This window comes from Camelina sativa, chromosome 15 (genome assembly GCF_000633955.1).
Source record: "Camelina sativa cultivar DH55 chromosome 15, Cs, whole genome shotgun sequence".
Taxonomy (NCBI): domain Eukaryota; kingdom Viridiplantae; phylum Streptophyta; class Magnoliopsida; order Brassicales; family Brassicaceae; genus Camelina; species Camelina sativa.
Window position 1 is genome coordinate 28,406,668 of NC_025699.1, and position 23,705 is coordinate 28,430,372.

The window sequence follows — 23,705 nt, forward strand, 5'->3', positions numbered from 1 at the left end:
TCCACTTAACCTTTCTTTTCAAGCCCATGTCAGTAAAACTCTTTTCTTCTCAATCGTGTCCCGATGACGGTAATAGAAACAACCAAATTAGTTGCGCTCTTTATACAACTCCGATAGAACAAACCCTTTATGAGAGTTTGTGATTTTTCTGCCCCTTCATGAATACTCTCTACCTTCTCATATGCATTCTCCGCTAGCCACAAATCCAGGATCACACCCGAAACGAAAACAATTCTCTATAGGCTCTGATACCAAATAAAGCACATATATGTGGCTAGATCTATATATGTTGAAGTACGAGATGTTCTTGTGCGTATATGGAAGAGCACAATAGTAAACAAGACACAAGCTTTGTTAACGGGGTTCGGATAACCTACATCCCCGGGACCTAGTCCAGAACAAATCCACTATAACAAGATTACAATTTCAATTACAATTATATATCATATCAAGCAATAGTGGGGCGACGCCACACACCTTGTGTGCATCTCTCGAGAATACCCTAGACGCGCAAGCCTTCATGAAACACCCTCTTGGTATTTATAACAACTGCTCAACCCTAGAGTTGACAACTTTCCTATTCTAAACTGGTTAACTAACATATTTAGATAACTCCTAAATATATTTAATCCTAATTCCATAACTCGGTAGGATTAGTATAGCTTGCACCTCAAGCTATCTTCAAGCTTATGCCAACAGGTCCTTGATATTACGATACTAACTAGGAGGAATCTCTTCTTCGTTCTTTACTAGTCCCGATCGGTGATGGAGAGAGAATGTGGGTCGAAGGAGTTGTTCAGCAAAGAGGAGCTTCAAGAAATAAGTCAAGTCCATGTGGGAGACGATTACGTCGAGGTGATGTGTGGCTGCACCAGCCACCGTTACGGAGACGCAATTGCAAGGCTTAGGGTTTTCTCAGATGGAGAACTTCAAATCACCTGCCAATGCACTCCCGCTTGCCCCGAAGGTCTCTCTTCTCTCTCTCCTAGATATTTTTCTTGTGTTTTTATCTAAATGGGTTTTCGTATTGTATTTGTGCATGTTTCATCGCGTGACATTATCTATGCAACTTTCTTTTGTATCGCGTTTACGGAGATCATGATAGTCAGAAAATGCAATGCAGTTGTCTCTGCCTCGGTAAACCAGGGCTGCCGTTCAAAGTCTTTCATGTTCATGTATCTCCATGTTCATAAACTTTCTATTGTTCATGTTCATGTGTGGCTGCCTCATGTATCTTCGTGCAGTCTTTTGTATCTCCATTTTAAACTTTCTTTTAGAGTGATCTTGACATCTTCGATTCTATGATGGTAGACAAGTTAACGCCTGCTGCCTTCGAAAAGCATTCTGAGAGAGAGACTTCTAAAAACTGGAGGAACAATGTGTGGGTGTTCATCGGGGGAGACAAGGTTCCGCTTTCAAAGACAGTGTTACTCAGATACTATAACCAATCATTAAAGAAATCCAACGGATCAAAAATCATTCATCGGGATGAGTTTGTTGGTTGCAGCAGATGCGGGAAGGAAAGAAGGTTCAGGTTGCGGAGCAAAGAGGAATGTCGGGTGCACCATGATGCAATGGCAGAGCCCAATTGGAAGTGTTGTGATTATCCATATGACAAGATAACATGCGAGGAGGGGGAAGAAAGAGGAAGCAGGAAAGTATACAGAGGATGCACTCGCTCTCCATCCTGCAAAGGCTGCACTTCTTGTGTCTGCTTTGGCTGCAAGCTCTGTCGTTTCTCTGATTGTAACTGCCAGACTTGCCTCGACCTCACCACCAACACACCCAACTCATTTGACTTCTAACTTAATTATTCTGCAAAACACTTGTATTGTATGGTGGATGCTCTGTATTTTCTTTAATCATTAGCTTGTTGCACCTGTTATGTGACTGGGGAGACAAAGTACGAAACACAAACAACTGAAAAAAAAACAAGTCGGGCTTGGAAAGCTAATTTAGCTCGCACTACGAGAACATGCAGCTCATCTAATTTCAACTTTCTAGCCTCGCCAAAAAATACACACAAGGCCAGAGATCGAGAACAAGAATCAAGCAGTAACGGTAATAGTATGCTGAAGTCAAGAATAAACGCACTAGCAGTGCTGGGAAAAGGTGCAGACAAGAACAACTTACAAAGATGTACTTTCAAATGGGCAGAATCACCTCCAACAAAAAATTGGCATCCGGAGGACAATCAAATAGAATGTAAAGCATATATCAAGGTACATAAAGAGAGACAATGCTTTCGCTTAAATCCTGACTGTTTCAAACATAAGGATATTATGAAACACAAAACAATAAAGAATCATCATTCATTGCAGACATCATGAGATGCATATTATTTTGAAATGAAACACAAGACCAGTCTCACAAGATGCTGAAAGGGGAAAAAAAGTGCATGAGAATGAGACATAAAAGATCTTCCTGGTGACAGCGAAACTCATTGTGTACTCTCGACAGGCTTCTGCAAAGATTAAAAAAGGAAAAGGAAAAAAAAAACTTGTTTTTAGGGAAGGAAGGAACATGAAGCCGCATTGCAACGGAAGAAGAGCAAGAGCAAGAGCAAAAGCAAGTACCTCTTTGTTACCCCCGGTGGCGAGCTTGTATCCACTGTAGAAGAGCAAGCCCCAGCCAGAAAGAGAGATAAGCACAAACTGCACACATTGATCAGGGAAGAAGGGGTCAATCTCACCAAAAGATCACAGGCAGCTTCATATAACAAAAACATAGAAAGTTAAAGACACATACATGCTCCTCTTTCCAGTTTCCTGGGTTCGTGGGCTGTTTCCAGAAGTCAACCTTGGTAGATCCATGGTGATCTGCCACAAAAAATTGCTCAAAATCACATTCTTATATTTAAACATAATATATACTATACAGTGATTCAACTTAGAACCTAGGAGGAAGGATGAGAACAAACAAGAGATTACAAAAACCTTGGCAAAGTTGTAACATTTGCGAATTAGACAAAATTGATACCGAAACCATCGTAGATTCAAAGGAAATGTCGAGAAAGATAAGGGGAGTTACCAGCGGCGCCGGCGAGACCACGACGCTGACCAATAGAAGCGTGAACACGGGAAGATTGGATCTGAGCTAAGCTCATGGCTCGGCGAGCGAAGGAGGCCATCGATCTCAACTTCTGATTTTTAGGGTTTTCTGAGAGTTTCGAGGAGAGAGAGAGAGATCGATTTGGGATGATGAAGGAGGAAGGAAGCAATGTTTGTGACACCCCCCGGAACTTTAACAAATGTTGTTTCTTCATCTTAAACGTCGTCGTATTTGTCTCTTGGAAACACCTGAGGAAACCTCCTTCCCCGTCAGAGGCTTTCTTTTGTGGACTTTTTCACTTGTTTTACTGATTTTTGGACGATTGGGCATTCAGCTCTCGTACATAAGTCAATCTACACTGTCATATTAAATTAATTAAATAAAATATATATTATAAAATATCACTAATATATATATATATATAATATTTAATCTCTAAAATATCATTAATATATGATATATAAAATATATATTCTAAAATATCATTAAGAATCTAAACCGTAATTTTTAATTATAAAATCTAAACCCTAATTCTCAATCAACTCAAATCAATATGTAATCTTTTTTCTATTATAAAATCTAAACTCTAATTCTCGATTTGTCAATTCAAACTGGACGTGTAATCCTTTTTATTTGTAAAATCTAAATTTTAATTCTCATTTGTTAGCCCAAACTAACATTTAATCTCTTTTATATTGTAAAATCTAAACTAACATATAACCTGATAAACCAAAACTTAATAATATTTTTAGTTTTCTAAAAATACTAATTTTTTTTATTAATTGGCATAATTTGATTGGTTGAAAAAATGAAATGAACAATTGGGTGAATAGTATTTCCCTGTTTTTTTTCTTTTTCTCATGGCATTTTTTTATCTCTGTTTCTCTACCAAGAAAAATGATGTTTAGGTGTATATTTTGATTTCTACTACCATCTTTGAGTCTTTCATTAGCATCAACACATCCTTAGAAAATGATACAGTTGATTCTCTATAAACCATCCCTTAAGAGCAAATAGATAACAAAAAAAAAACTTAAGACTCATAACAAACATTAAAAAGAAAAGGCTAGTGCTTAAGTTTGTTCATCATATGCAGAAGAAGAAAAAGCTAAAGAGACATGATAAACCTTAACCCATACTGAGATCTTGTGTTATCAACAGCATCCTTAAAACTTTGGTCTCTTCATGAGTTTGGGTGCGGCAAAGGAAAGGTCTTGAATCTTTACGTCTTTGAATTGTTCGTTGCTTTTAATATACTTAGCTACTTCCGTGAGACTCCTTAGTCTTTTTTGTTGGAGAGATTCGTAATACACATCCACTCTCTCGCCGTTTTCTCTGACAACCAACAGCCTCTTCAACCCTTCAGGGGTTTTGGGTATACCATGTTGATCCACAAACCAACGCACACCAGGGGAATCACAGTCCACAACCACACATCCAGGTTCTTCACAACTCTTGCATTCAAAACATGTCTCTGGTGATTTACTTCGAATCTCCTCATACTTTTCTTGTGTCTCTATATATCTCAGTTTCTTACACTTTCCACATTGTACAACGTATGAGTCAATTAACGTCGTCAATGGTTTTTGCTACACAAACAATACCAAATTATAAGATTCTGTCTGCAAAACGAATGTTCATGTAATGATAAAATAAACCATTGGTGATACCTTGGGGGAAGTCGCTTGAGTCGTCTTCTCCATTTCAAGATTTGAGGGAGATGAAGAGTTTCGGTGGCTTGGCTTTTTGGTGGAAGTGAAGAGGTCTTAACTATTTTAACCGAGCCTCTTGAGTCTTGAGTCTTGATTGGCAGTATAGCATTTAAGTGGATTTTAAGCCTTAAAACAGTGATTATCGGAAGAACATGAAGGAGGTCGCATATATATTTATCAAATTCGTCCATATAACTAAAGCCTGCCTACATACTGTATATATATAATTACCAAAAAACAAAATAACGAAAGGGCTGGGCTCGTGATCCATTATTTTTAACTTACTTGTTTCTTATAAACTAGATGAATACATGCACTAGGTACGGTTTGATTATTGCATATATATATATATATTTATTGCAATATATTTTTTGCTTCTTATATTTTCACATTTTAAAAATTAAAAAGTATATATTACCCAACAAAACTAAGATTTTTTTCTGAGGAGGCAAAAAATACTAAATTTTGTTTGAAGCTAAATCTTATTCTAAAGTGATTTTTGTAGATAAAAACTATTGGCACATTTGATTGGTAGATAAAAAGATTTAAACATCCTACAATTCTTGTCTAAAACTTAGGTATTTAGATATATTTTTATTTAAGCTTCTCAATTAAATACCATGAGACTATCAAATTTTCTTTTATCAAAAAGATTTTCATGCAGTTTGGTTAACTCTTTAATGGTTATAATTGAGATAGACAATTTTCCTTCCTGCTAGCTATTCAATTTTTTTTTTTGTCAACCATCGGACAACAACTGGCCGGCCCATTAGCCAAATCCTTATATTTGTAGGGAGCGAGACTCGATCTCTGGTGTGATGATGCCTTCTACAAATGGACTTATCTTCTGCCACTGCACTAAGTTCACTTCACTGAAATTTAATTTAGTTTTCTTCTTCTTTTTTCTATGTATTTTCCTCAACCAACATTATATCATTGATTTAACTATCTTTCATTCGATAGTGAACAAAACTCCGATCTTTTTCATATATAAAATTTATTTCTCTAATGACACTTGTTTATTTTTTTTTGGACAAATTTCTCTAAGGACACACTTTCATGAATTTCTATACAATAGTAACCAAATTCTCATTCACTGCTACAACCCGTCAAATTGTTGAGAAAATTCTAGCGCATAAACCATATGTTCATATCTTTATGGTTTACTCTAAGAAGATGAAATAAATTTTTGGTTTTACTCTCGATACATTTTTTTCTTTTGGTGATGCATCTGCTTATTTAAAAAATACATCAATATGTTCTAAGCCTTTCTATATTTCTTATATAAATATTAAAATTATTTGTAATTTGAAAAAAATAAAAGATATAGAAAATGTTTCAAATTCCTCTTTAATTTTAAATATGTTTGTTTTTAATTTGGAATGACATGTGTTACTCTCTCCACTACTGATATGTCACTCATATAGAGAGAGTTGAGCAACTTTCATAATATAGATTTAACTTATTTGTTTCATATGCTTGGAAATTTAAGACAATATATAATTATATATCTCACCAAATTGTATTGGGATCAATAGGCAAATACCATCACAGGGACAGAAACATAAAAGGATCTGATTTAAATTGTATTGGCCAGGCCAGTGATTGTTGTGATCCTCGGACTCGGAGCCATTGATTTTGCATGTACTTTTTCCAAGGAGAGAAAACAAAAAGAATGCTTTGAGATTTGTTATTAATGAACTGCTACTCTTAAGTGTCGTACCAAAGAATTAATCACCGTTGATCTTTTGCGAGATAGATGCAGGTGAATTTTGGACGGTTGAGATGGATGTAGGTTATGGCTAGCCTTTTGAATCATAAGGTTTGTCGATGACACGCGTTTTACCTAACTAACCCCCACATAAATTACTGAAGAGTTAAGATATGCAAATAATCAAAATTATTATTATTATTTTTTTTTAACAACCAACTACTTTCATTTAATTAAATTGACTCATTACAAACTAAAAAAGCCTATTTTGTCAGAGTATCAGGTTCAACATTTCGATCTCTTGGGATAAAATTAAACAAACAACTAACAAAAGAAGTCGAAAGGTTCATGATATCAAGGAGAATCCCGTGAAGTTCTTTGGATCAGATCTTCGAGTTGAGGGTTTTGACCAGCGTCTGCGAGTCTGAAGCTACATGAAGATGGGTGAAACCCAATTCAAAGGCAACTCTAACTGCCGTGAGAGTTGCTATTGCTTCGGCCATCAAGGAGGAATCAACAAAGTCGGAGGATGAGGATCTATAGAGCAGCGTTGTCCGGGTCGATCTTTGAAAACCCAGCCGAAACCCGCGTTTTTGTTCGTCGTCCAAGCCGCATCCGTGTAATACATAGTTGTGGAGGGAGGTACAGGTGGTTGCGGATCGATCAGGTCTGGTCACTTTGCTCAAATTTCTTTCATCTGTGCCTGTTGCCATTCTTTAGCTCTGGTAATTGCTAACAAGAGGATCTCTTCTGCCTGGATCTGTTCTTTGGGAAAAATGAAGCGGTTGCGGGCTGACCAGATTGACCAGAGGATCCACGGGAAGAGAGGGCCATTACCAAGTCCGGAGGGTGGGAGGTTAATCAATCGGGATCCTACAGCTATACCAGATTTTACATCACAAATGAGTTTGGGCCGGATGGAGTCTTTTAAGGGGGCGGAGGACCAAATCTTGGAGACAAATAGACAATGGAAGAAGAGGTGGAGGACAGATTCCGATTCACCACAGTGAGGACAACTTGCCTCTTCTCTGATCTGTCGGTAGAGGAGATTTTCACCCACCGGAAGTGCGTTCTAACTTGCTTTCCATAGAAGGAGTTTTACTTTGGGGGAACAGTTAGTGGACCAAATACTAGATTTCCAATCAAACAAAATATGTTGATTTCTCTGGGGATGATAAGGTCTTGCTGCAGTCGTCAACTCGGATCCATCTTGATCCTTTAACAGCAATCCTTCATAATATCTCGATTTAGTGGAATAGTAACCATCATTTGAAGGTAGCCACCCCCATCTATCTGAGCCATGAGTTCCACTTGGTCTTAGCTTAAGGATATCTTCCTCATACTGGGGGAGGATCTGACGGATAAGTTCTCTGTTCCAGGTTGCCGAGTTTGGTAGTAGGAGGTCCGAGACAGCGAGGTTCTGGGTGGCTTTAGTAGGCGGGCCAATAGGTGCAAGAGGTTGTGAGAGAGATAACCATGGTGTTCTCCATATCGGTGTGGAAGCTCCACTACCTAGCAGTCGTCCCAGGTGGTGAAAGACCCCGACCCGGACGTCCCAGCGTCCGCGGTCACGGCTTCCCCTCGGCCCTATTCCCGGCCGAATATCCTTTAACCCGTCCACTTAGCTTTGGCTCGCGGCCTTGCCTTTGGACCTTTATACGCAGCGGAATATCATATTAACCTTAACCCATCCCTTGGTGCATAGCCATACAACCAANACCAACCAACCCCACAGGCTTGCACAGTTTAGGGATGGGGACTTATAGTCCCTTCGGATCACGGTGTACGGTTGCTCTATCGGCTTCTCGTACCACTCATGTCCGAAGCTTACCGCACATACCGTCCGTTGACCTATCGGTCATATCTTGGTACCCCGGTCGACTCGTCGGTCTTGGTATCAGAGTCAGGTCCGATCAAACGATCCGACCCCATAATCGAGTCGCCAATCCACAGACCAAGCTGATACTTCCGACTGACTCGTCGACCACCCGACCGATCCATCCGACCTACGGCTCGTATCGTCGATCCTTAGATCGCCCGATCCGACTAGCCATCGAATCACCGGTCGACGCTTGATCGATCCGTCCGTGGACGCAGATCGTCAATTACCATTCGATCGGTCCGACACTATGATCGAACCGTCGATCATCCTGCGGTCAGTTCGACTCTTTGGACGAAACACCGCTTATCCTACGATCGGCTCGGCCCGATTGCCAACCCGTCGCTCGTCTCATCGTACCTTCGATAAAGAGGTAGCGTGCGCATCAGTTCAAACGAGAATACTCGCCGAGCCGCACCCCCTTTTCTTCTTAGGCTTCGATGGACGAAGGAAGGATGATGGTGTATGAGAGGCTGGGCGTCCATCCCTTATATAGGACGCCAATGGGTATGTTCCATGAAAGGACACGCCCATTCCTCGCCCCTTTTCGATGGGTCGCGTCTCTTTGAAGAGTCGCACCCTTCCGGTGGTGACCGCTCACGCTACCGAGCTACCACACTCCTCCAGCTCGAGTGTAAGCTGACCGGACTACTCAGCTGGGTCAGCACCGGACCAGTTAACCGAGCTGAGTTGAGCTGATGGCCAGCTGACCTAGCTAGTGTACCAGCTGGTGTAGCTCAGCTCAGCTGAGCTAACTAGTTCATCGAGCTTGTTCAGCTCGTTTAGCTCCTATTCCAGCTGATTGAGCTAGTAGCTTAGCTACTTAAGCTCATTTAGCTATCATTTTTCTTAAAACAAATTGCCCCCCTTTAGGATTGCGGGACGCGGGCGTTACAGGTGGGGTTTGAATAAATCCCTGCCAATACATATGCTTTGCAATCCGTGGGAAGCCGATGAAGGGGGTGCACAGTCGGTAAAGGAGGTGTTCCTGCAATACTTCCCGAATAAAGTACTCGCCAGCAAATAGTGTGGGTTTGACAGAAGTCTCCAGCTGATATTTGCCAGTAACACATCATTGAAGGTTTGGATGTCTCTGAGCCCTAAACCTTCGTCTTTGAATGATTTTGCCAGTTTTTTCCACGCTAGCCAACACATTTTCTTTTTCCCATCGTTAGAATCCCACCAGAACCGAGTAAGCGCAAATTGAATACATTTACACAAAGAGTTGGGGAGCTTGAAACAGGACATTGTGTAAGATGGAATAGCCGCCATAATAGATTTAAGGAGAGTTAGCTTACCAGAAGATGAGAGGAAACGAGATGAACAACTTAGGGCCCGTTGTTTAATCCTATCAACAATTTCACTGAAGAGATATTTTTTCTTGCCTCAAAACAACTCCGGTAGTCCCAGGTATTTACCTTGACCACCCTCTTTTGATATGCCTAGTGTTCTTTTGGCTTCCGTCCTGACTTCAATACTCATTTTAGAGGAAATAGTGATGGAGGACTTTGCTTGATTTATTTGCTGACCAGATGTGATGTGACCCGGAGACGCGGTTGCGGAACATTCGCGGCTCAAGCTCTCGGTCAACTTAAGATCAGTAAGACTTTACTCGGCAAAGGCTCGTGGCTTCGGATCTATGGGAGAAACAAACGAAACGGAGTTTGAAGCGATTCAAACGAGCCGTTTAGGAATACGGTCGTGAGGCCTCGAACAGGACGGTTGGATGGAACGGATGCGATAGCGATCGAATGGAAGTGGTTATCGGACGGTTGCGATGGAAGCGACGGTGGAAGCGAGTTGAGATGGTTCGATGGTGAACTCGAGGGCTCGTGGGGAAAGAACTCGAGGTTGACGAAGGTGGAACGATAGACGACACAAGAGTTGTGGCTCTTCTCTTGATACGGTCGCTATCAAACGATGAACCCGGTTCAAGGTTTGATAGGGTTCTTTCTCTTAGATGAATCCCGGATTAATCTAAAGAAAGGATGGAGACAAGTCAAGAATCTCTCTTGAGAAAAGTTTGTATTTTCATTCAAGTCTACAGGAGGAACAAGGGCTAAGAGAAGTTTAAATAGTTAGGTTTAGGTAGGGGCTTAAGGACACACAGATTCATCTTGATCCACACATCATCCTTTGACGTGTTCTGTTTGCAATGAGAACCCATCGCCACCTTTTGACTAACACGCTAGCCACAAACTCTCTCAACGTTCATAAGCAAAAGCATCAAGAGAGGAATATTCCCCAAAGTTCAAATTTAAACCAACGACAAGAAATAAAAGAGATAACCGCCTTGGCCTTGCGCGGGAAGCAACTTGGCTTTAGGCATTGTGCGCCAAGCTACATGCCTCGTTAAAACCTTCTCCGGTAAACCCATTGGGAAAAACCCGGAGTAAGTAAAAAGAGTACACTTTCTTGCTTTGAGCGACTTGTTCGTCTTCACTATTGGGTAAGAGTGAAGACTAAGCGAACTGAGCCTTTGGAGTCTTTATGGGACGGCTGGTGTTGAGCGAATGACCGGACAAATAGATTGAGACGTTGCTTGGTCGCCTTCGCTGAGCTCTTGGACCGTGTGGTGGCTCCGGGAAGGATTGTTGGAGCTTTGGCCGCGTCCGAAGTGGTTGTCTTAGCTGCATCCGATGCGTCTTGGTCAGGCGTCTCGGTTGCGTCCGGCATGTCTTGATCTACTTGGCCGAGGTCGCGTCCTGCGATCACATCATTCCCTCCCCCTTGAAAAGGTTTTGTCCCCAAAACATCTCCGTCTTCACCTACATCAAATGGAACGAGGTCAGTGACATTGAAAGAGGTAGATGTGCCAAACTCACCTGGAAGCTCGAGTCGGTAAGCATTGTCGTTGATCCTTTCAACGACTCGGAAGGGACCGTCTCCACGCGGGCTGAGCTTATCCTTTCGTTTCTGCTAGAACCTCTCTGGTCTTAAGTGAAGCCACACCCAGTCGCCGGGCTTGAATAGCATCGGTTTACGGCCTTGGTTGAGAAAGCGTGCATATTGCGCGTTCCTTTGTTCGATGTTGGCTCGAACATCCTCGTGCAACGCTTTAACCATTTCTGCTCTTGCGGCTCCATCTTGATTCTCGGCTTCATTTGGTGGTATAGGGAGGAGATCCAGTGGCGTCAATGGCTTGAATCCGTATGCGACCTCGAACGGTGACTTCTTCGTGGATGACTAGGGATGATAACCAGAGAACGCTCTCCACTAAGACTCCCGTATGATATGCAGGTTAAAGCAAGAGTGCACCGCCTGGTTGTATGCGAACTCGATGATCGGAATGCACTTGAGCCAGGAGCCTTTGTTGCTTGCGATAGCTGTGTGGAGTAAAGCGTCTATTGATGTGTTGACAACATCCGTTTGGCCATTGGTTTGAGGATGAGCCGCGGTGGAGTAAAGGAGCTTCATCCCGAGCTTTCGCCAAATAGTGCACCAAACGTGGCCAAGAAACTTGGGATCCCGATCAGATATGATGGTGCGAGGAACGCCATGGAGCCTTATGACATGACTAAAGAACAGATTCGCCAATTGCACAGCATCATTGTTCTTGTGGCACGGGATGAAGTGAGCCATCTTCGAGAACCTATCAACAACCACCATGATACTATCTCTATGCGTCAAAAGGGGTAGGCCGAGGATGAAATCCATGGAGAGATCGATCCATGGTGCGGTTGACACGGGCAAAGGCATGTAGAGGCCATGCGGGTGAGTTGTCGACTTAGAAGTGCGACAAACGATGCATCGACCAACGTGTTTCTCCACCATACTACACATCTTTGGCTAGTAGAAATGCTCTTTGAGCACGGCCAAGGTCTTGGTGATACCGAAATGACCCGCTAAACCACCACTATGAGCTTTACGAAAAAGTAACTCCCGGATAGAGCCATTTGGTATACACAGCCGACGTCCTCTGAACAGGAACCCCTCATGAAGGTAGAATTTGGTGTTAATTCCCTTCCCATGGTTCTGAAAACAATCTCCAAACTCTGCGTCCCCAGCGTAAGCATCCTTGATGCTTTCAAAACCCAACACTCGCGCGTCAATAGTAGTGATGAGAGCGTGTCTCCCTGACAAAGCATCGGCAACCACATTTTCTTTGCCCTTCTTGTATTTAATGACGTAAGGGAAAGATTCTATGAACTCCAACAACTTCGCATGGCGCCTCTTGAGGTTGGTTTGGCCGCGGAGATGCTTCAAGGTCTCGTGATCGGTGTGAATCACAAATTCTCGCGCCAACAAGTAGTGTTGCCAAACCTCCATCGCACGAACGAGGGCGTACAACTCCTTGTCATACGTTGGGTAGTTAAGCGCTGCACCCCTAAGCTTCTCACTATAATATGCAACTGGTCGGCCTCCTTGGGTCAAGATGGCTCCAACTCCGACTCCCGACGCATCACACTCGACTTCAAAAGTTTTGTTGAAATTAGGCAAGGTGAGCAATGGTGCGCTCGAGTGAAGACTAAGCGAACTGAGCCATCGGAGTCTTCATGGGATGGCTGGTGTTGAGCGAATGACCGGACGAATAGATTGAGACGTTGCTTGGCCGCCTTCGCTGAGCTCTTGGAGCATGTGGTGGCTCCGGGAAGGATTGTTGGAGCTTTGGCCACGTCCGAAGTGGTTGTCTTGGCCGCGTCCGATGCGTCTTGGTCAGGCGTCTCAATCGCGTCCGGCGTGTCTTGGTCTTCTTGTCCGAGGTCGCGTCCTGCGATCACATCAAGATGCCTCCTCATATTTGTGCAGGATATCCTTCAGGGTTCGGCAGTTTTGCTTGTTTGAACGGCTGAAGAACATGGTATCGTCCGCGAATAAGAGGTGGTTTACTCGTGGACTTTGCTTTGACACTCACAAGCCAAAAAATCATCCCTGAGCTTGAGCATTGTGGCAGAGCCCCGAGAGGACTTCACTACAACAAATGAAGATGTAGGGAGAAAGTGGATCGCCTTGGAGAATGCCCCGGTGCGGATTCACCAGTCCTTTAGCCTGACCATTGATAAGGTATGCATACGATACCGTAGTTATGCATTGCATGATCCAGGTAGTCCATTGGTGATTGAAACCTAATCTGTGAAGAACAACTTTGATAAAGTCCCACTCTAGGCGATCATAAGCCTTGCTCATGTCTGTCTTGACAGCCATAAAGCATCTTATTTTAGCCTCTGATGTCATTAAATAGTGAAGAGCTTCATGTGTAATTAGGACGTTATCTGAGATAGCTCGTTGGGGAACAAAAGCTGACTGATTTTCTGATATGCAGCTTGCTAGGATTGGTTGGAGACGGTGAGATAGGAGCTTTGCAATGATCTTGTAGTAAACAGAGCAGAGCGCAATGGGTCGATAATCCGAGACTTTTGTAGGGCTGAGGATCTTTGGGATGAGTCTAACATGGGTGTGGTTTATATTCCGAGGGAGGGATCCAGATACAAAGAAAGCAGGCCGAAAACCCATCAGGCCCCGGTGCTTTGTCCGGATGGATAGAGAAGCAAGCTTCTCTGATCTCCTCAGCAGAAGGCATTTTGATCAGCTGATCATTCATCTCCGGTGTAACTCGTGGATTCAGGGCTTCGTGCACAATGGACAGCCTATTCCCATTTTTGGAAGTAAAGATATCCTGGAAATAGTTTGAACACTTGTTTTGATGTCGAGGAATGAATAATCTGAATACCTGCTCAATTATAACAAAAAAAAAGTAGTGATAAATCTGCATTTTGAACGTAACAACATATATATATATATATGCATACAGAGGCGGACCCACGTTCATTAGAGAGGGTGCAAGTGCACCAGATAAAAATATAAAACGTTTATTTTATGTATACTTATTAGTGATGTAAATAGCCTAATGGTCAACACTACAAGAAAACAGGCGGTTAGCGATTACACTATTAGTCGGTTTGTAGTCGTATAAACTGTGTTTATGACCAAATAGCGACTAACTCAAGCAGTCGGAGATCGATAGTCGCTAATTTATGTAGTCGTATTTATAGTCGCCTTTTAGCGACTACTGTACGACCATATAATGTAGTCGTTATATGGTCATTACGTAGTCGTCTCATAGTCGTTAAAATACAACTATATTACGACTATAGTGTGATTAATTAGTAACTGAGTGTTTATAGTCGCTATATAGTCACTTACCGTAGTGACTATTTAGAAACTACATTACGACTATTTGGCCACTGATGTTGATTTTAGAATCTGTATGTTACGACTATTTAGCCACTGCTGTTGATTTCATTATTTGAAAGTTTCATATACTAATTTCCCATTATCCTCTTCTTTTCATTCCCATTATCCTCTTCTTTTCATTCTTGTATACCAATATTAATTGAAAGATTCGAATTAAGAAAGACATAATATCGAAATATTGAAATACACTACATGTTCAAGTTACAGAAATCAAAAGAGGATGAGATAGAGTTCATACAAAAGTGGCAATGAGTTCATACAAAAGAGCGAGAGATAGAGTTCATCCGAGTAGAGTGAGATAGAGTTCATCCAAAAAGAGTTAAGACATAGAAGAAACCTATTAAGCAGCGGTTGATGAAGTTGGAGTTGGATCATCTTGGAGAAGAGGTTCTGTGGTTGTCTGTTTCCTTGCAACGAAATTCTCAAACCGCGGATCACATTCCCTCAGAAAATCCTCGACGACTGATAAATGGTCAATCTTGTCGTTCTGGGCAGCAATAACTTTGGATTGCTCAGCTTGGGCAGCAATACGTTTGAATTGCTCAGCTTCACGCACAGCTGTTTCTGCATCATGCCTCCGCAGTTGAGCAGCCTGTTCTTCTATCATGCGTTGAGCTTCCTTCAACTGTTCTTCGAGAGCCACAAAGGTAGAAGAGCCACATGCTTGCTTATGCTTTCCATTGACAAGGCAGTCCTTGAGGCTTCCAACTCCATAAGGTGTTCCTCTTGTATCTTTCTCAGTGGACTTGAAAATAAGAGAAAAGTTAAGATTAGTGGATGACAAATGAAACTATAAATGTGTATTGGTTTTTTAAAAAAGTTACCTCAAGGAAAATTTATGTATATTCTTCTGTTGTGAGGTCCCGTGGCCGTGATTCTCCATCCGACACAGCAAAAGACTCTGCCTCGAGCTGAGACAACCTCTCTTGAACAGTCTTCTCATAAGTTCCAGCAATCTTCTCTGCCTTCCGATCAACATATGTACCATCAGGCTTTGTATGTGCCTTGATAAAAACCTCACCAAGTCGGACTTCTCTTCCCAATTCCTCAACCTGCAATGTTAGCAAAGAAACAAATATTAACTAAAAAAAATAACAGCTATGTAAGAATTGAAAGTGGCAAAAATAACAGCTACTTAACCATTTCGTCTTGAAGCTGTCGATACGACTTTGGCCCTGAGAGGTGTACGTGAGGACCTAGGCCGTTACGGTCAGACATACGGGCATCAGAGTAGGTTTTACTCCTTTGTTGTGCTTCTTCAATGTCCCAGTAATCCTCCATCGTAATCCAGAGAGTGTCGCCAATCCAGTTTGGTTGAACTCGACTAGTCCTCACACTGCTAACCATGTCTTTGATCCGGTTTTGAAAGATTCCCTCAAAGTAAGCTTGAACAGTCCCGGTTATCAAAGGATCCCAAGTGTGGGTTTTCTAGAAAAAAATGAGCTATTGTGAGTAAAAAGACATGTAAAGCTATGTATGAAAGCTATGTAAAAAGGAGCTATCCTTACCGCGAACTCAAGGAAGTATCTCTCTTGTTTGTCCCGCGGCACACATGTCCAGCTGTAGAAGGAACCTTCGAATTTGTTTTGAAGAATTTTAGTAATCTTCCGAACAAGTTTCGATCCTTTGTCACGAGTAAACCTCCATACACATGAACCAATAAAATAAGTAAGATCAACACTAATTGTTATTCGCACAAGACAAGACCAACTTAGAAGCTATTCGCACAAGAAAAACCACAACCATTTCTATTCGCACAAGACTAGACCATAGTAATTGAAGAGGAAAATCATTGTTATTCGCACAAGACAAGACCACAAGACCACAATCATTGTTATTCGCACAAGACAAGACCAACTTAGAAGCTATTCGCACAAGACAAACCACAACCATTTCTATTCGCACAGGAGAAGACCACAGTAATTGAAGAGGAAAATCATTGCTATTTGCACAAGACAAGACCACAAGACCACAATCATTGTTATTCGCACAAGACAAGACCAACTTAGAAGCTATTCGCACAAGACAAACCACAATCATTTATATTCGCACAAGACAAGACCACAATAATTGAAGAGGAAAATCATACCATTGGGTGTTCGGTGCGGGTGTGGGAGAGAGGACAGTGGTGAACTGATCCCTGTCTGGAACCACAAGCAATGCATTTAGAGCACGCAACACATCGGACTGTAGTTCGGGCAACACCGGAGAAGATTCTTCTTCAAAGTTGTTCCCTTGAGATGATGGATGCGATGGATGCGACTGACTTCTCGCCTGAGGTTGTGAGGGTCGAACTGGAGAAGGCGGAGAGACTTCCCGACTTCTGGCCTGACTTCTCACCTGAAGTCTCGCCTGAGTTTGAGAGGGTCGAACTGGAGAAGGCGGAGAGACATCATGACTTCTCCCCTGAGTCCGTGGATTGAAGTGGACTTCTTCTGAAGGAGTCCGGTGTAGCTTGGGTGGAGGTGGATGTGTAGATGAGTTCTGAAAAAGTTGTTGCGGCGGAGTATAGTTCCGGATCTGGGCTGGAGACTGTCGTTGCAAACTGCCGACTTGTGCTTCAGGCGTCTGCAGAGGAGGAGGATCTTGTCCCGCCGGCGTGAAGTTGTACCGACTAGGCAGAGTATTAGGCCGTCGATTTGGTGTTGCCCCTGTCGCTCTCTGAGTAACGTTAGGACCAACCTTCCTCTTCTTCCCTCGATTTGGCATCTTCTTGGTGATGGAGACTGATAGATTCGAAGAGAGTGAGAGTTGTGTTGTGAGATTAGGGTTTGAGAGATAGAGGCGATAGAGTTTCGAAGAAACTGAGAGTTGTGTTGTGAGTTGTGTCGTGAGATTATGTTTTTTAGGTTAGTTAGTGGGTTAATGGGTTTAGGTTAGTTAGTGGGTTAATGGGTTTTTAGGAATTACAAGGCCTAATTAGATAATTAGGTAGTGGGTTTGGGCCTTAAACATTTAAATGATTAAGATAGAAATTGTAATTAAGATAGAAATTATAATAATAAAATGAATTTATTATTATTCTAAAAATTATAATTACAAATTTAAATTATTTTAGTACTTATTAATACTTAATGAATATTGAAACAAAAAAGAACGTATGGCGACGACGATGGCGATATCGGGGTTTTGACCTAATTTCTTGATGTGCGTTTGTTCGGGGTTCTTGATTCTCGATTCTTGCGGGTTCTCATGCATTTGTTATGGGTTTTCGATTTGCTATCAGTGGTTGCGTCTGATTGTACTCGATTTGGGATTAAAGGGTTGTGATTTGGGGATCTCTGGGATCTGATTTTCTTCCCGCTGTCTGTGGTATATTTTGGATTTGGTTTCGATTCTGGTTTTATGGGTATCAGTTATCAACGTTGGAAATGGAATACAAATATCTGGGTTTTATTCTTGGGGTGGATTTGATTCGCGGTGGAGTAAAGTCCTTGGTGATCTTGGACGGATATGGCGACGATGTTTCCGGTCACACAGTGAAGAATATTGCTATGAGGGCTGGTTTGGATATCTTCGGAGGATTTCGGGAGATTTGGCTTTCAAGGGTGCGATTGCTTCGTTATTGTTGAAGATCTGGTTGGGGTATATAAGGGCTTCTCGGGTCAGAAGGAGAACTCATCATTCTCTCCATCTTTTGCTACCCCTCATAGTGCGATCTTTTCAGTTCCCTGTGTCTGCGATAATGTCTCAGAGTATGTTGATGAGTAAGAGTCAGCTTCTTGGGTCTACGGTTCCTGCTGTGAACAAGAGGAAGGTGAAGATCCCGTTCTTTGATAACACGGCTCTGATTGAAGGTTATTCCAAGACGGTGGTCGGAAGGTGTTTCAATCCCAGACGCCAAGACATGAAAGCTCTTCTCATCATGTTTCCGCGTATCTGGCAGTTAGAAGGGAAGGTGGTTGGTGCAGACCTGGGAATGGGTAAATTCCAGTTTGACTTCGACGAGGAAGAAGACATGGTGAAGGTCTTGAAGATGACTCCGTTTGACTTTGACCATTGGATGGTGTCAATGGTTCGATGGTCACCGACGGTGGATCCTCAGTATCCTTCCTCCTTAACTTTTTGGGTCCACATCATGGGGGTTCCATTCCAGTTCTGGGCTGAGCCAACATTCAAAGGGATCGCTGCGGATTTGGGGCGTGTTGAGGCGGTTGACATTGATGGTGGCCGAGTTCAGGTTACAATCAATGGGTTCAGGCCTTTGAGTTTTGAGACTGAAGTAGAGTTTCACAATGGTGAGGAGACTGTGGTGTCGCTCCGGTATGAACGGTTATACGGCTACTGTCGGCACTGTTTCAGCCTGTGCCATGACGATGATCACTGCCCGTTGCTGAAACCACCAGTGGTTTCTGATGTTCCGGTTCTGCATCATGACGAACCTGAAGATCGTCAAGCTAAGAGCTACAAAGGGGCTGTCTTATCTTCAGGGAGACAGGGTTCTGGTCATGAGCGGGGGTATAAGAATGGTCCTAAAGGCAAGCACTCAGGGGAGGTTTCTCAAGCGGAAGGCAAGCGACCTTTTGAGGGGAGATATGCTAAGGGTGCAAAGCCTAGGGCTGACTTATCAGCAAGGGAACCGATGGCTAAACAGAGACGATTCCAGTCTTCTGTTCAGGACATTGATCATTATCACTCAAGTTTGGCTGTTAAGGAGATTGTGGGTACGGAACATGTGGAGCTCCCGGTGGTGAGGGAAGAGGGAGAGGTCTCTGCTTCGCAGGTGGTGACTGGTGTATCCATTCCAACCAAAGTGGTCCGCAAAGTGTTGTTTCAAGAGGAGGATACTAGTGTTGATGTATCCATGGAAGCGGAGGGGACAAAGACTAATGCGGATTTGGCTTCAGTGGTTGAAGAAGGACAAGGCCAAGCTGGGGATTGTGGTTTGCCAGAAACTGGGGAGGAGGGTGCGAGTATCGATTCTGAGGTAGGTGGAGAAGGTATTGTTAATGTTGTCGCAGGGCTTGTGGGAGAGTGCTCCCTAGGCTCAGAGGAACCCATTGAGACTAGTCTTCCACCGAAAGTGGATGCTGCTGCAATTGGGGGCTTAGGTGGCTCGGGGGAGACTATGGAGGCCCAAGAGGCCAATATGTCCGATGGCGATGGTGTTGAGGGGATGGAGGTGGATCAGCAAGTCATGGCGGAAGGCTCTCTGCCCAAGCAACGCAAAGGTAAAGGTGTCATGGGTCTTAAAGGTATGGGGTCGAAGAAGTTAAATGTCTACGTCCGTACTCCCCGCAAGCGTCCAGCTCTGAAGGGTTCAGTTCTTACCGGGGTCCCTGCTAAAACCACATGGGGTGGAGAAGGAGGCAATGGGTGGTCCTAAACCACCACTTCCAAAAACTGATAAATGAAGGTTCTAAGCTGGAATTGTCAGGGTTTGGGTAATAAGGCGACAATTGGCTATCTCAGAGATCTATGGAGGAAGCATCGTCCTGATTTCTTGTTCCTCTCTGAGACTAGACAATCTTTTTCTATTTTAGAACCTTTTGTTGGTCATTTTGGTTATTTCTCTTTAAAAACAGTTGAACCAGTTGGTTGTAGTGGCGGTTTAGCCCTATTTTATAATAATAATTTTCATGTTTCAATTTTATTTGCATCCAATAGATTGATTGATGTGGAAGTTGATTTCCAAGGGAAGACTATTTATCTGTCTTTTATTTATGGTGATCCTGTTCTAAAGAACCGGGATGCGGTATGGGAACGGTTAACGAGAATTGGCCTAAATCGGGACTCACCTTGGTTTCTAATTGGGGATTTCAATGAATTAAAAGGCAATCATGAAAAGCGCGGGGGGAAATTGCGTCATGCTTCTTCTTTCGTGCCGTTTAACACTATGATCCGTAACTGTGGTTTACTTGAGTTTCCATCGGTTGGAGATAGTCTTTCTTGGAGAGGCTGGCGGGATAAAAAGCCGATTAGGTGTCGCCTGGATAGAGCCTTAGCTAATGAGGCGTGGCATGATATGTTTAGTAATGCCTTTACGGAATACCTACCGATGATTGCGTCGGATCACAAACCAATTTTAGCTTCTCTGGATGATAAAGTCCGTCGCGGAAGAGCGTCTTTCGTTTCGACAGGCGTTGGTTGGACAAAGAGGGTCTGCTTGGCACTATTGCTACGGGTTGGGCGTCCGGTGCAGGTTCTGCTTTGGGCAAGGTGTTTGAGAAGATTGTCTCCTGTCGGGCGGCGATTTCAAGGTGGAGGAAGGAACAAGAGCCATATGGGCGAGAAACAATCGAGGAATTAAAGACAAGATTGGCAACGGCTCAATCGAATGATGCAACCACTGTTGAAGAGATTGCGGCTTTGACTTAGAGTTTGAGGAAGGCCTATCGGGATGAGGAAATTTACTGGTATCAGAAGAGTAGGAGTCGGTGGATGAAGCTTGGTGACTACAACACTAGTTATTTCCACCCCCAAACAAAGCAACGGAGGGTTAAAAATAGGATTATTGGTCTTCATGATGAAGATGGTAATTGGTCAACCGAGGAGGCCTCAATTCAAAATATTGCGGTAACTTATTTTGAGGATTTATTCACATCGTCTGATCCGGCAGGTTTCTCTGAAGCCCTGAGTGAGGTTCGTTCTGTGGTTACCGAGGACACAAATGATTTCCTGACTAAAGAGGTTACTGAAAAGGAGGTTAAGGAAGTGGTGTTTTTGATGCACCCGGATAAGGCCCCAGGCCCAGATGGGATGACGGCTTTGTTTTATCAGAAGGCGTGGGGGACGGTCACGGCGGACTTGGTTCTTATGGTAAACTCCTTCCTACGAGACGGGGTTTTTGATAAGAGGTTGAATATGACAAATATTTGCCTTATCCCTAAAGTGGATAAACCAACACGGATGACAGAATTGAGGCCCATTAGCCTCTGTAATGTTGGGTATAAGATTATTTCAAAGGTTTTGTGTCAGAGGTTACGCACGTTACTGCCTTCTCTGGTTTCGGAGATGCAGCCGGCTTTTGTAGAGGGTCGGCTCATCTCGGATAACATTCTGATTGCTCAAGAGATGTTTCACGGGTTACGGACTAACCCTTCATGTAAAGGAAAGTTTATGGCCATCAAGACAGACATGAGCAAAGCATATAATCGGGTAGAGTGGCCTTTCATTGCACATTTATTGCGGAAGTTTGGTTTCTGTGAGAAATGGATCACTTGGATTATATGGTGTATCACGTCCGTTAGTTACAAGGTTTTACTAAATGGGCAACCACATGGTTCCATTGTTCCCCATTGGGGACTGCGCCAAGGGGATCCTTTATCACCTTATCTTTTTATTCTATGCACGGAGGTGCTTATTGCTAATTTTCGGAAGGCGGAGGAGGCCAAACTTATTACAGGGATTAGGGTGTCGACGGCTTGCCCGACGATTTCCCATTTGTTGTTCGCAGATGACAGTTTGTTTTTCTGTCGGGCTTCGAAGGATCAGTGTGAGGTTGTCCTTGGGATCCTTAAGCAATATGAGCGGGTTTCGGGTCAAAAGATAAATTTCCAGAAAGCGTCGATTCAATTCGGCCATACAGTAGATGGTACCCTCCGAGAGGAGCTTAAAGGGGTCCTTGGAATTACAACTATGGGTGGTATGAGTTCATACTTGGGTATTCCGGAGAGTCTGGGTGGGTCTAAAACAAAATTTTTTTCCTTCGTTCAGGATAGATTACAAGCTCGGGCGGGTGCATGGCCGGCTCGGCTCTTGTCCAAGGGGGGGGAAAGAGGTGATGATTAAGTCGGTGGCTACAGCTGTTCCAACTTTTGTGATGTCCTGCTTTCGGCTTCCGAAAGGGGTTACAAGGAAGTTAAACAACGCGATTTCCAATTTCTGGTGGAGCTCATCGGGAGAATCGAGGGGATTACATTGGGTAGCATGGGATAGATTGTGTCTCAGTAAGTCGGATGGAGGTTTGGGTTTTTGGTGTTTGGATGACTGTAATACTGCGTTCCTGGCAAAGCAACTATGGCGGTTGATTACAGTACCAGACTCTTTATTTGCTCGGGTCTTTAAGGGCCGCTATTATAGACATTCAGATCCTTTGGATCCAATTAAATCATATTCCCCATCATATGGTTGGCGGAGTATGGTGTCTGCTCGCTCTCTGGTACACAAAGGACTCATTAAACGGGTAGGATCAGGTGAATCGATTTCCGTCTGGAATGATCCCTGGATTCCTGCACAATCCCCGAGACCAGCATTGAGCTGTGGGTCGACCTTCGACCCCACGCTCCGAGTTAACTCTTTCGTCGACAGGAATTCCAATTCCTGGAACATGGCTCTACTTACGGCCACTTTTGTGCCAGAAGATGTTGCCACTATTTCGGCCTTACCTTTAGGACAGCCGGAATCGCCAGACTTGTTGGGCTGGCATTTCACAAAAACGGGTAAATATACAGTTAAGTCTGGGTATGCTGTTTTGCAGTAACAAAAGGTCCCTGCCTCAGGGGGGAAAGTTATCGGCCCTCATATTACTCAATTACAAGCTTTTGTTTGGAATACCGGTGCCCGCCTAAGATTCGACATTTTTTGTGGCAAGTGGTTACCGGCTGTGTGGCGGTTTCCACTAATCTTCAGAGACGTGGTGTGGGCTGTGATACTCAGTGTTCGCTTTGTGGGGTTCATGAGGAGACCATTAATCATGTTCTGTTTGAGTGTTCCCCGGCAAGGCAGGTGTGGGCTTTATCTCAGTTCCCGACAAGTCCAGGAGTTTTCCCTTCGGCGTCCATATACACGAATATGGATTTTCTTTTTTGGAGGTTTTCGGAGACACCTACTCCAGAGGTTTATCCATGGCTACTGTGGTATTTATGGAAGGCCCGGAATGATAAGTTTTTTGGTAATCTGGATCCACACCCAGAGGCAATTCTCCGGATAGCGGTGGATGAATCTAAGGCTTGGTTTTTAGCACAATTAGAGGATGTCACTGAGTCTACGCCGGTGATCCCAGGGATTTTCCCTGGAAATGGTAGTTTGGGTTTAAGAGGTAGCTTTCAGACAAGTCTCTTATGTTATGTTGATGGTTCTTGGAAAGCGACAGATCCATATGCCAGCCGAGGTTGGTTCTGCTCTCCTCCTTCGGGAGGGGTCCCCACTATGGGAGCAGCAAATCTTCGTCGTAGTCTATCCCCGCTTCATGCAGAGGTTGAAGCCCTTATTTGGG

The 23,705-nt window shown here is 43.3% G+C and overlaps 4 protein-coding genes across 4 annotated transcripts; 1 reads left to right on the forward strand and 3 right to left on the reverse strand.

The window, feature by feature from the left end:
• LOC104748890 (protein ULTRAPETALA 2) lies at nucleotides 741–1,805 on the forward strand. The gene is made up of 2 exons (XM_010470468.2): nucleotides 741–967; nucleotides 1,312–1,805. The coding sequence occupies exons 1-2, from the start codon at nucleotides 766–768 to the stop codon at nucleotides 1,803–1,805; spliced, it is 696 nt and encodes a 231-aa protein (XP_010468770.1). The 5' UTR covers nucleotides 741–765.
• Nucleotides 2,141–3,244, reverse strand: LOC104747772. The gene is made up of 4 exons (XM_010469462.2): nucleotides 3,031–3,244; nucleotides 2,749–2,819; nucleotides 2,577–2,654; nucleotides 2,141–2,464 (listed from the first exon to the last, which is right to left on the reverse strand). Exons 1-4 carry the CDS (start codon nucleotides 3,128–3,130, stop codon nucleotides 2,441–2,443), a joined length of 273 nt encoding a protein of 90 aa, XP_010467764.1. The 5' UTR covers nucleotides 3,131–3,244; the 3' UTR covers nucleotides 2,141–2,440.
• Nucleotides 15,379–15,890, reverse strand: LOC109129240. Its single transcript, XM_019237010.1, has 2 exons — nucleotides 15,689–15,890; nucleotides 15,379–15,600 (listed from the first exon to the last, which is right to left on the reverse strand). The coding sequence occupies exons 1-2, from the start codon at nucleotides 15,827–15,829 to the stop codon at nucleotides 15,385–15,387; spliced, it is 357 nt and encodes a 118-aa protein (XP_019092555.1). The 5' UTR covers nucleotides 15,830–15,890; the 3' UTR covers nucleotides 15,379–15,384.
• On the reverse strand, nucleotides 16,554–17,257 carry LOC104748891 (serine/arginine repetitive matrix protein 1-like). The gene is made up of 2 exons (XM_010470470.1): nucleotides 16,638–17,257; nucleotides 16,554–16,560 (listed from the first exon to the last, which is right to left on the reverse strand). The coding sequence occupies exons 1-2, from the start codon at nucleotides 17,255–17,257 to the stop codon at nucleotides 16,554–16,556; spliced, it is 627 nt and encodes a 208-aa protein (XP_010468772.1).

Coding starts and splice junctions, on each gene's coding strand:
- LOC104748890 (XM_010470468.2), top strand. CDS start 766: ATGGAGAGAGAATGTGGGTCGAAGGAGTTGTTCAGCAAAGAGGAGCTT. Junction 968..1,311: donor CACTCCCGCTTGCCCCGAAG/GTCTCTCTTCTC, acceptor CTATGATGGTAG/ACAAGTTAACGCCTGCTGCC.
- LOC104747772 (XM_010469462.2), bottom strand. CDS start 3,130: ATGGCCTCCTTCGCTCGCCGAGCCATGAGCTTAGCTCAGATCCAATCT. Junction 2,820..3,030: donor TGGTCTCGCCGGCGCCGCTG/GTAACTCCCCTT, acceptor TTTTTGTGGCAG/ATCACCATGGATCTACCAAG. Junction 2,655..2,748: donor GAAACTGGAAAGAGGAGCAT/GTATGTGTCTTT, acceptor CAATGTGTGCAG/TTTGTGCTTATCTCTCTTTC.
- LOC109129240 (XM_019237010.1), bottom strand. CDS start 15,829: ATGGAGGATTACTGGGACATTGAAGAAGCACAACAAAGGAGTAAAACC. Junction 15,601..15,688: donor GACAGCTTCAAGACGAAATG/GTTAAGTAGCTG, acceptor CTAACATTGCAG/GTTGAGGAATTGGGAAGAGA.
- LOC104748891 (XM_010470470.1), bottom strand. CDS start 17,257: ATGCCAAATCGAGGGAAGAAGAGGAAGGTTGGTCCTAACGTTACTCAG.